General features: G+C 49.9%; 1 protein-coding gene across 1 annotated transcript; it reads right to left on the bottom strand.

Moving 5' to 3' along the window:
- Positions 1-934: 934 nt before the first annotated feature.
- On the bottom strand, positions 935-5,634 carry OPA3 (outer mitochondrial membrane lipid metabolism regulator OPA3). The gene is made up of 2 exons (XM_082231405.1): positions 5,433-5,634; positions 935-1,487 (listed from the first exon to the last, which is right to left on the bottom strand). The coding sequence occupies exons 1-2, from the start codon at positions 5,572-5,574 to the stop codon at positions 1,159-1,161; spliced, it is 471 nt and encodes a 156-aa protein (XP_082087531.1). The 5' UTR covers positions 5,575-5,634; the 3' UTR covers positions 935-1,158.
- Between the last annotated feature and the right edge of the window lie 6,260 nt (positions 5,635-11,894).

Below are 11,894 nucleotides of genomic sequence, written 5' to 3'. Positions count from 1 at the left end.
TTCTCTCTCCCCACTTCCAGAATCTGGGAAATATTTAAATGATACAGAACAAATGCCAGAAAACAGGAAGCTTCGGCCACCACAGTTCGGGGTTACCACCATGAACACACCACCCAGTTGTGTTTATACTGCCATAAAATTTAGGAAACAAGCTGTACTACCAAAATGATTAAAATAAAAAAATTCCTTCCAGTAGCACCTTAAAGACCAACTAAGTTAGTTCTTGGTATGAGCTTTCGTGTGCATGCACACTTCTTTAAGGTGCTACTGGAAGGAATTTTTTTATTTTGACTATGGCAGACCAACACAGCTACCTATCTGTAACTGGTACCAAAATGATTAAAGTTTTAAACGATAATTTTAGGTTATATTTTGGTGATCAAGATTTAATATATTTTTTTTTTAACTGCCGCTATATCTGAATTGTCTCTGTTGTACCCAATTGCAATTCAATGTACAGTGGTACCTCAGGTTAAGTACTTAATTCTGTTCTTAACCTGAAACACCACTTTAGCTAATGGGGCCTCCTGCTGCTGCTGCGCCGCCGGAGCACGATTTCTATTCTCATCCTGAAGCAAAGTTCTTAGCCCGAGGTAATTATTTCTGGCTTAGCGGAGTCTGTAACCTGAAGCGTATGTAACTCGAGGTACCACTGTATCCCTGTTGTGTTTTATGATTTTCCTGATATTGTAAGTAACCAGGAACTGGTCTCTGACCGTAATAATAAAATCCATTCATTCACACACCACCCGGTATAACACAGAATTAACCAGGGCTAAAGAACCCCTGACCGACGGCCAACTGTCGTTGGAGGGGCCCCCCAGCCGTCATCTATTCCAACCCCCTGCCACGCAGGAGTCCCCACACCCACCCACTGCCCTTGCAGCTTCTCCCCACGATCAGAGAGGCTGAGAGCTTTTTTTCTCTGCAATCTGTTTTCGTTTTTAATGGATTCAGTATTTACACGCTTGGAAAAGGCCAAGGAACTCAGCACCACAGGGCAGGTTGGGACACGGGGCTTTCGCACCCCGAATCCTGCGTAGGCCAGGATCCCCGCGGCGCCCTTCGCCGTCCAGCAAGGGGGAACCTCGCGGCGCAGCCGGCAGTCGGGCGCAGTTTTAGGAAGCCGCCTCTCTCTCTCTCTGCCCGCCATGCCCGTTATTTCTTGGGGGAGGCCGAGACCTCCACGAGGACCCGGTTGAGCTCCCGCAGCCGGGCGTCCAGCGTCTCCACGGTCAAGTTCAGCTCGGCCACCTGCTCCTGCAGGCTCTCGAGGGTGCTGCTCAACTCGTCCTCCTTCTTCTTGCTGTTGGTGGTTTGGCGGGAGTACTCCAGGAAAATGCACAGCCCCCCAACCCCAAAGACGATGGCTTCGCCCAGCAGTTCCGCCCCCAGTTCGGCGGCCGCCTCCTCGTTCAGCGGCTTGATGGCGGCGCCACGGAAGCCCATGATGCGCATCTTGGCTCGCATCTCCACCCAGTGGTACACTGCAAGAGGAAAAGGAAGAGTGAGGAATGTCCAGGGTGCAAGGCCTGCAGCCTTCCAGGTATCACTTATTTTTTCTTTGACAAAGTAAAAGGTAAAGGGACCCCTGACCGTTAGGTCCAGTCGTTGACAACTCTGGGGTTGCGCACTCATCTCGCTTTATAGGCCAAGGGAGCCGGCGTACAGCTTCCGGGTCATGTGGCCAGCATGACTAAGCCGCTTCTGGCGAACCAGAGCAGCGCACGGAAACGCCGTTTACCTTCCCGCCGGAGTGGTACCTATTTATCTACTTGCACCTTGACATGCTTTCAAACTGCTAGGTGGGCAGGAGTGGGGACTGAGCAATGGGAGCTCACCCCGTCGCGGGGATTCGAAACACTGACCTTCCGATCGGCAAGCCCTAGGCTTTGTGGTTTAACCCACAGCGCCACCTGCGTAAAATCTGTAAATAAATATGAATAAAAATGTGCACCCCACTTCCTGACACCATTCCATTGTCACTATCCAACCTCCCAAAATTGCAACACCTCTTGCAATGGTTTAACCCCTTTCCGTTTTAACAGTATAAATTCTACAAACACCCTCTATATCTCCTCAAAATCATTTCTCCTGCATATTCCCCGTCTTACCTGAATGGCACATGTTAATTTATCATTATCAGCTAAATCCCACACCTCTCTGTACCGTTCTTCCATTTTATATTCACCTTGTTCCTTCCACTTCCTAGCTATAATAATTTGTGCAGTTTTCAATAAATTAGTGAGCAAGTCCTTCGTAGCCTGTGAACCTTCCAACCCATCGTACATTGACAGTAATTCTTTGGTCAGCTTTAACACAGTGATTTCTGTTATTTCCTTAAACACCCTTTGCCCAAAAAATTGTACATATTTACACCCCCACGACATGTGAACATAGGTCCCTGTTTCCTGGCATCCCCTCCAACATAGCACCGAATATTCCTTGTTTATTTGATTTAATCTTACTGGCGTTAAATACCATCTCCAAATTAATTTATAATAATTTTCTTTTATCCTTCTAGACAACATTTTCAAAGTGTGCTTCTCCCATATTTTCTACCTGGACCCTGACGTCATCCTCTGAGGCCTTTTTGTGTGTGTTTCTTCCAAGAGAGGCCTGGAGGGTATATTTTGTGGGGGGTTTTAATTGTAATTTTGATGTTGTGAATTGCCCTGAGATCTGTTGATGGAAGGGCAGTATGCAAATGTTATGAATAAAAATAACACCCCAATTTTCACCATGGCGGACATTGTGGAGTTCGGAAAGGTTCAGAAAAGGGCAGTCGAAACAATCAAGGATATGAAGAGACTAATAATAATAATAATAATAATAATAATAATAATAATAAATTATTTATGCTCCGTCCATCTGGCTGAGTTTCCCCGGCCACTCTGAGCGGCTCCCAACCAAGTGTTAAAAACAATACAGCATTAAACATTTAAACTTCCCTGATCAGGGCTGCCTTCAGATGTCTTTTAAAGATAGGATAGCTGCTTATTTCCTTCACATCTGAAGGGAGGGTGTTCCACAGGGTGGGCGCCACCACCGAGAAGGCCCTCTGCCTGGTTCCCTGTAACCTCATTTCTTGCAGCGAGGGAACCGCCAGAAGGCCCTTGGAGCTGGACCTCAGTGTCTGGGCTGAACGATGGGGGTGGAGATGCTCCTTCAGGGATACTGGGCCTTTGAGGCCGTTTAGGGCTTTATAGGTCAGCACCAACACTTTGAATTGTACTCAGAAATGTACTGGGAGCCAATGCAGATATCTCAGGACTCCCCTGTGAGGAAATGTTGCAGTGTTTGAGACTTTTTTATTTCAGAGAAATAAATTCAAGATTCAAGACTATAACAATGCTTGTGCGGTTGCTTCCAAACCTGCCATCTTGTGCATATTAAGTTAGAATCCATCTGAGAGAGTCTCTGAGAGAGAGAACCAGTCGCACTAGTTTCAAGGTAAATGTCTGAGCAGGGCAGTTAAGAATGGAATTTTACTATTTACAGAGAACAGTTATTGAGGATTTTCCTGCGGACAAAGTGATTAAATGTGAGTTTGATGATTCCTGCATTGCTGTGGCTTGGGCCAAATGACACTTAGGGTCCCTTCCAAGTCTACAATTCTATGATCCTATTTCTGTCCTCTGGGGGAGGAAGCGTGGGCAGGACAACATCCCGAGAAACATCATTTAATGGAACAGATGCCCATGAATCATAAGAAGCCAGGGGTCAGCAAATTTTTTCAGCAGAGCTGGAGCTCAGCGTCCGGGCAGAACGATGGAGGTGGAGATGCTCCTTCAGGTATACTGGGCTGAGGCCGTTTAGGGCTTTAAAGGTCAGCACCAACACTTTGAATTGTGCTCGGAAACATACTGGGAGACAATGTAGGTCTTTCAGGACCGGTGTTATGTGGTCTCGGCGGCCGCTCCCAGTCACCAGTCTAGCTGCCGCATTCTGGATTAATTGCAGTTTCCGGTCACCTTCAAAGGGAGTCCCACGTAGAGCCCATTGCAGTAGTCCAAGCGGGAGATAACCAGAGCATGCACCACTCGGGCAAGAGAGTCTGCGGGCAGGGAAGGTCTCATCCTGCGTACCAGATGGAGCTGGTAGACAGCTGCCCTGGATACAGAACTGCGCCTCCATGGACAGCTGTGAGTCCAAAATGACTCCCAGGCTGCGCACCTGGTCCTTCAGGGGCACAGTTACCCCATTCAGGACCAGGGAGTCCCCCACACCAGCCCGCCCCCTGTCCCCCCAAAACAGTACTTCTGTCTTGTCAGGATTCAACCTCAATCTGTTAGCAACCATCCATCCTCCAATCGCCTCCAGGCACTCACACAGGACCTTCACCGCCTTCAAGGGTAGCCCCATGGAGAATACATTGCAGTAGTCCAGCCAAGACGTTGCCAAGGCCTGCACCAACGTGGCCAAGCCGTCCCTGCCAAGGAACAGCCAAAGGTGGAAGGAAGCGCTCTTGAGAGCCACTGAGGACCCCTGTGCCTCCGACGATGGTGACAGATCTAAGGACGCCCCTAAGTGGGCAAAAAACCCACCAAGAAGAGGACAAGCTTCCACTCTCTGTCCCCCTCAAAATGGCTTCTGTCCCTCCAGAATGCAGCTTTGGCTTATCAGTTCTGCCTGGGGTTGGCTGAGGCTCCAGACACTCACACTTGGAAACTCCCTGCCACTGGACACCAGGCGGCTGAAGATCATCTTTGCTCAGCCAAACCTGTCCGGAGGTGTTGTCTGTAACCCGAGGTCATAGCTGTCAACCTTCCCTTTTTTTGAGGGAAATTCCCTTATTCCAGCGCCTTTTCCCGCTGCTATCCCGGATTGTTGGATATCCCGTAGACTGTCCCCGGGACAGGTGAGGCTGCTGATCCCTTATTTTCGAGGCTGCTGATCCCTTATATTCAAATCTGAAAGCTGACAGCTATGGGCAGGAGGCTTAGAAAGTTGGGTGTGTGTCTGTTTCCAGTCTATTGATGAATTTAAGTTTGGATTTGTAACTTGGTTTTTAACTTTTCACTGATTGGTTTTCACTGCTTTGTTCTCTTTGTAAACCGCTTTGGTGGTTGTTCCAAACAATCCAGCGCTGTACAAATTTTATCAAATAAAATTAATCAATAAAATTAATTAATTAAATTAATAAAAATTAATAAAATTAATTAATTACTATAATTCCCGGCCACTGGGTCAGGGGCCTCCGCCCCCTCTGCTTTCCCACGTGCTGCCCGGGAAGGGGACCTCTCAATGTCACCGCCGCAGCCTCTCCGCCCTCCCGGTTGGCCCGCGGCTCCTCGGAGGCCCGCCCCCCTCACCTCCCTATTGGCCTACTCCCCTCGCGTAGCCGCCCACCCTCGCTCCCATTGGCTCCCCTTTCTACCCTGACGAGAGACTCCCCCTATCGCGGGGGGCGCTGCCGCCGCCTGACTCACGTTGCGCGGGGGGCCCGCAGATGTACTGGCGGAAGAAGGGGCTGGCGCGGGCCCCGTCCTTGATGCGCGCGGCCAGGGGCTTGGAGAGCTGCCGGACGCCCAGGTAGAGCAGCTTGGCAATCGGGAAGGCGCCGGCCACCATCCTCGCGCTCCCAGCGGCCCCCGCGCCGAGCGCGGCGCACGCAGACGCCGGGCCGCGGTGACGTCAGCGCGCACGTCACGCCCAACCTCCCCGGCGTGCGTCCGCGACGTCAGCTCGCAGACGCACGCCTGCGTATCCCGTATGCAAATAGGACTTGTTGTTGTATATTCTCCCCCGCTTGACACACCGGGTGAGGGAACACGTGGGCGCACGCTAATGAGGCAACGCTGAATAATATTGGTTTTTCCTCTCATGAATATGCTAATAAGGCGAGCTGGAATATATTTGCTTTTTTCCTGTCACAAATATGCTAATGAGGCGAAGTGGGATATATTATTTTGAATATGTTAATTACATGTGTGCTTCCTGTTTTTACTTCCTGTGGTTTGTTTGAAATTTTTTTATATATATTTATATATTTCTGGTTTATAAAAAGCAAGACAATTGTTTCCCAGCCTTTTAAAGCAGCGCTCCGAAACGCAGCCCTGACGTACACTTCCGGCACAGACCGGAAGGAAGGAAGCCGCTCCCATTGCCATAGAGATAGCGAGGGATAGAGAGGCGCGCTGGAACAACGCCGACTGCGCCTGCGCATGTAATATAGGCCCTTGATGCCTCCCAGAGACTGAGGCCACAGAGTTAAAAAATGTAGAATCACCCTTTAACTCTCCGTAGAGGGAACTTCCGGGTTCATGTTAGAAGCTAGTCTATGTGTTTCCCCCCCCCCCCGGGGCAGGAGCCACTGCGGGCGCCTTTGGAAGCCAAAGAAGAAACCCGGAATCTCCTTATCGAAGGGGTTGGGCGGCTGCTCATAGCCGGTCGAGTTTTTCAGTTTCTCTCTCCCGTCAGTGCTCCTGTGTCACTCTTCCCTTTTTACTATATCTGTGGTGCACTTCCGCCCTGCATTGCTGGCCGTCATCCGTCTCAGCCAATCATGGCTTGCTCCGCTCTCTCCCCCTCCGGTTTTTGGCGGGAAAACTCTCCCGCTGCCGCGCGTAGGCCACGTGCCAGGAGGCTCCTCCCCTTTCTCGCCCCCAGGCAGGCGGTGCAGAGACCCAGGGGCGCATGGGAAACCCCCTCCCTGTCAACTTGCAGATTTGAAAATAAGGGACCAGCAGCCTCGAAAATAAGGGATCAGCAGCCGAAATAAGGGATTTTCCAGGGGGCACAGGTATGTTCGACTTCTGAGCCCCTCCGAGCCAAAGGCAGAAAGCCCAGCCAGCAGCCAAGCGAAGCCTCAAGCGGTGGTTCCCACAGCGCAGCAACCCGGCAAAGGGGATGCAGCAAGGAAAACCACCGTCCCCTCTCCGCTGGGAAGTGCTGAGCAAAGGCGAGTCCCCAGGTAACGCGGCCGATTTGATTGGCACAAGGCATGCAAGCTCCACCCCCCAGTCGTTCTCAGACTCCTTATTGGGTGAGCAACGCAGCCAAGCAACACAGTTGGAGCCTCCCTCCTCCCTGGCCGGCAGGGAGGGAGGGAGAGGAGCTGCTTCCTTTGAAACCCGGGAAATATAAGGGACAGCAGTGGGAAACGGCGCTGGGATAAGGGAGTTTCCCGCCAAATAAGGGACGGTTGACGGCTGTGTACCTGATGTTCCTCCTCCTCCCTATGAGGGGAAACCAGCCAGATGGGCGGGGTATAAATATTATTATTATTATTATTATTATTATTATTATTATTATGTCAGCAATTCAACAGGTGAAGCTGCTGTTGCTGCTGGCATGAAGTTGATTTCTAGGGAAGAGCTTCCCCTGTTCACCTCAAAGGCTAAGGGGCAAAGGCCTGCAGCCCCCGCAAGTCCAGGGTTGTAAAGATTGCGGAGTGAAGAATTGGGTGTACTCTTCCCACCTTGGATCAAATCTACTCTTCCCGGTGCCATAAGAAAGCGCAGGATAGTGCACACTCCGGAAATGATCTCTTTCAGCTTCTGCCTTCTGGAGGAAGGTTGTTGTTGTTTAGTTGCTTAGTCGTGTCTGACTCTTCGTGACCCCCTGGACCAGAGCACGCCAGGCACTCCTGTCTTCCACTGCCTCCCGCAGTTTCTTCAAACTCATGCTGGTAGCTTTGAGAACACTGTCCCACCATCTCGTCCTCCGTCGTCCCCTTCTCCTTGTGCCCTCCATCTTTCCCAATATCAGGGTCTTTTCAGGGAGTCTTCTCTTCTCAGGAGGTGGCCAAAGTCTTGGAGCCTCAGCTTCAGGTTCTGTCCTTCCAGTGAGCACTCAGGGCTGATTTCCTTCAGAATGGAGAGGTTTGATCTTCTTGCAGTCCATGGGACTCTCAAGAGTTTCCTCCAGCACCAGAATTCAAAAGCATCCATTCTTCGGTGATCAGCCTTCTTTATGGTCCAGCTCTCACTTCCATACATCACTACTGGGAAAACCATAGCTTGAACTATACGGACTTTTCTGGAAGAAGGTACAGGGTTATAAAGACTAGGACTAGCTGCCTGAGAAGCAGTTTTTATCCAAATGTGATTTTGGTTATAAGCGCAGTGTAAGGTACTCTCTGGGAGAGTATATTGTATTTAATTATGGGGGAGTTTCTAGGGGGTTAACCAGGATGGGATAGCAGGCTTGTTGGTTTTGAATGTCTGATGTGGTTTTTTTACAATTTCGTTGTTCTGTATGGGACAATGACAATAAAGATTATCGTATCGTAAAAAAAAAAGTCACCCTGGCCCCACTCCCCAGTTTCATTCAGCGTTGTGTAGAATTGCCGGGTCGAACGGTGCAAAACGATGGAACCTGAGAAGGCAAGGAGAAGAACCTTCCTCTCTGGGAGAACTGAGCAGCCGCCGGCCTTCCTGACCAGACACCTCCATTTCTCCCTCTTTGAGGTCTCTCGACCTTATTATGGGAGGGCTGCAGCCAGACTGACCCAGCCGAGGGTTTCTGGGAGCTGGTTTACTCAGTTAAATGTGAGGGTCCCAAGTCCAAGCACCAGAAGCCTCCTGATAACCTCAGGTGCCCTTCTTGGGTCCTGTAGCGTTGCAGGTCCAGCAGAGAGCAAAGACTTTGGCCGGGCTTGGGATGTCTCTAGCGATATCTGTGTTCCGAATCAAAAGTCCCTGCAACTGTGTTTCTAAATAGTCTGGCGTTTGATCCCTGTGATGGTATATTTGATCCCTTGGTAGCTGAGGGAAAGTTTAAGGAATGTCTGAATACGTCTTTGTCGTATTTTCATAGACTCAAAGAATTTGTTGAGTTCGAAGGGGCCATGAAAGTCATCTAGTTTAGGGTCATGCAGGTTTATTTTGCCCAATGCGATGCTCAAATCCGCAACCCTGAGGTTCATAGTCTCGTGCTCTACCAACTGAGCCATCCCAGGTCATCTGATTATGCTAAGTTTTTTACTTCGGCCTTTGCTTTCGCAATTTTTAAGTTTAGTACATTTTTGTAGTTAATTTCATTAATTTCATACTGTAAATAGACCCTTTTTGTGTGCATGTGACTTCTGTCAATGCAGTGTGCCTGTGATATATGCGATAACCTTAACCCTGTATCTCTGAGTTTTGGGCTGAATAAGGACGCGGGTGGCGCTGTGGTCTAAACCACAGAGCCTAGGGCTTGCCAATCAGAAGGTCGGCGGTTTGAATCCCCGCGACGGAGTGAGCTCCCGTTGCTCAGTCCCTGCTCCTGCCAACCTAGCAGTTCGAAAGCACATCAAAGAGCAAGTAGATAAATAGGTACCACTCCAGCGGGAAGTTAAACGGCGTTTCCGTGCGCTGCTCTGGTTCGCCAGAAATGGCTTAGTCCTGCTGGCCACATGACCCGGAAGCTGTACGCCGGCTCCCTCGGCCAGTAAAGCGAGATGAGCGCCGCAACCCCAGAGTTGTCCACGACTGGACCTAACGGTCAGGGGGTACCTTTACCTAACTAATGTGTTTACAAAATCAGTGAAGTGCTAATGAAGGGAGACAAGACAGTTTAATACATATAAATTAGGGGACTTGAGCTTCCCACTTGTAGGTTTTCCATTGAGGCATCTGGCTGGCTACTGTGAGAACAGGATAATTTTTTCTCTTTTTTTTCTTATTATGTTTTTACTGAAATTTTATTGGTGTTAGCCGCCCTGAGCCCAGCTCTGGCTGGGGAGGGTGGGGTATAAATAAAATTTATTATTATTATTATTATTATTATTATTATTATTATTATTAGCCACTGGCCTGATTCAGCAGCCAGGCTCTTCTTAGGTCATTGTGACTCTAAACACGCTAAGATATTTACGAAGAGGAATGAAACTTACATAATCCTCCCCTGAATAAGTTAGATCCTCTTTGGCTCCTCAGTTGCTCTGAGGGGGTTTGCTATGTTTTGCCTGGCCAGGAGACTGACCCCAAGCTCGTTCCTTCCCGCAGGGTCACCCGGACCGTTTGAACACAAGAATTAAAGGACTTTCCTGTTGTTTGGCCTGCCTCAGCTGCTGCCTTCTTGGCTCATCCTTCTCGTTACAGCAGGACGGGGTTTTCGGAGAGAGAAACTGAGGCATGGAACCAAGGGGCAGGGCCAGGGAGCTGCCCCCAAGAGGTCAGTACCATATCAGGCCAGCCAGGGTCTCTGGGCACAACCGAATTTCCTTCAGGTTGTGCCCAGGGGTAGTCTTGGCGCACTGTATTGATTAAGCAATAGCGGGGAAGGAATGGAAAGGAGAGTTTGGAACCCGAGCCCCAATGGGAAACCAGAAGGCCTGTCGTTTCCTTTCCCTGCCTGCACACATGGGAACCATGTCCTTTCATGGCCCCAGAGATCCGGCATGCGTCCCAGCAGCTTGAGCGGGAAAGGGATCAAGAGATTTGGGCCGAGCGAGAGGAAACTAAATAAACAGGAGCAGTGAAAGCATCCCACTCTGGAATCCACTCTCAAAAAGTCCCAAAAAGACTTGAGGAACTGTTCTTGCTGGGGCTGCAAATCTCTCAGAAGAAGAAGTTGATAATCATCATCATCATTACATTTACAATCTGCCTTTCCCCAGGAGATGAAGTGGGAGTGCGTGGTTCTCCCCCTCCCATTACCCTGCGAGGGTGGTTAGGCTGAGACACAGTGACACACGACCAGGGAGCTTCGTGGCAAAGTGGGGATATGAACCCCAGTTTCTCCCGCTTGGCTCTACGTGGGGCTCCCTTTGAAGGTGACCCGGAAACTGCAATTAATCCAGAATGCGGCAGCTAGACTAGTGACTGGGAGGGGCCGCCAAGACCATATAACACCTGTCTTGAAAGACCTACACTGGCTCCCAGTACGTTTCCGAGCACCGTTCAAAGAGTTGGTGTTGACCTTTAAAGCCGTAAACGGCCTCGGTCCAGTATACCTGAAGGAGCGTCTCCACCCCCATCATTCTGCCCGGATGCTGAGGTCCAGCTCCGAGGGCCTTCCGGCAGTTCCCTCACTGCAAGAAGCAAAGCTACAGGGAACCAAGCAGAGGGCCTTCTCAGTGGTGGCGCCCGCCCTGCGGAACGCCCTCCCACCAGATGTCAAAGAGATAAACAACTACCTGACATTTAGAAGACATCTGAAGGCAGCCCTGTTCAGGGAAGTTTTTAATGTGTGACATTTTAATGTATTTTTAATCTTAGTTGAAAGCCGCCTAGAGTGGCTGGAGAGACCCAGCCAGATGGGCGGGGTACAAATAAAAATTATTATTATTATTATTATTATTATTATTATTATTATTATTATTATTATTATTTCTCCCAGGTCCTAGGCCATCACTCTAACCACACCACCACATGGGCTGGCATGTGGCAATGGGCCAGCCCCATCCCTCACTCCTTGCCCACGTGGGCATACTTTGATCAGTTATAGAATCCCAGAACAGGGATTCCAGAGCAGGAAGGGACCCCAAGGGTCATCTAGACCAACCCCATGCAATGCAGCAATTGGCACTAAAGAATCCCTGGCAGAAAGAAACCCAGCCTCTGTTGAAAAACCTCCAACGAAGGGGAGCCGACCGAGGCTGCCTGTCCGACTGTTTGGTCTCAGCCTGCTGGAATTGTCGGGAGGTCCGTGGATATTTCCACTTGCTTTCACCTTTGGCCTCTTCCTGTTTATTCCCAGAAAGGCCACTGACTCAGCAGCCCTCGCCTCTTGTTAAACCCTGAGATTAGGCTGCTCCCATCTTGGGACGTCACAGATGTCCCTCTCTTTTCATCCTGCTCCTTGCATTCCTGGAAGTGAGTCACCAGTGGGGCAGTCTTAGGCTCCAAGACCCATCGCCGGAGGTAGAGGTTAATCCCAGGAGGTGTGGGAATTTCTGAAAGCTTTCAGCGCAGCATGTTTGATTTTATCCCAAGCCAAGAGGCAGCCAGGAGCAGAGGGTG

Source organism: Podarcis vaucheri (genome assembly GCF_965113315.1).
Source record: "Podarcis vaucheri genome assembly, chromosome: 7".
NCBI classification, from domain to species: domain Eukaryota; kingdom Metazoa; phylum Chordata; class Lepidosauria; order Squamata; family Lacertidae; genus Podarcis; species Podarcis vaucheri.
This window is presented reverse-complemented; position numbering and strand designations above follow the sequence as displayed.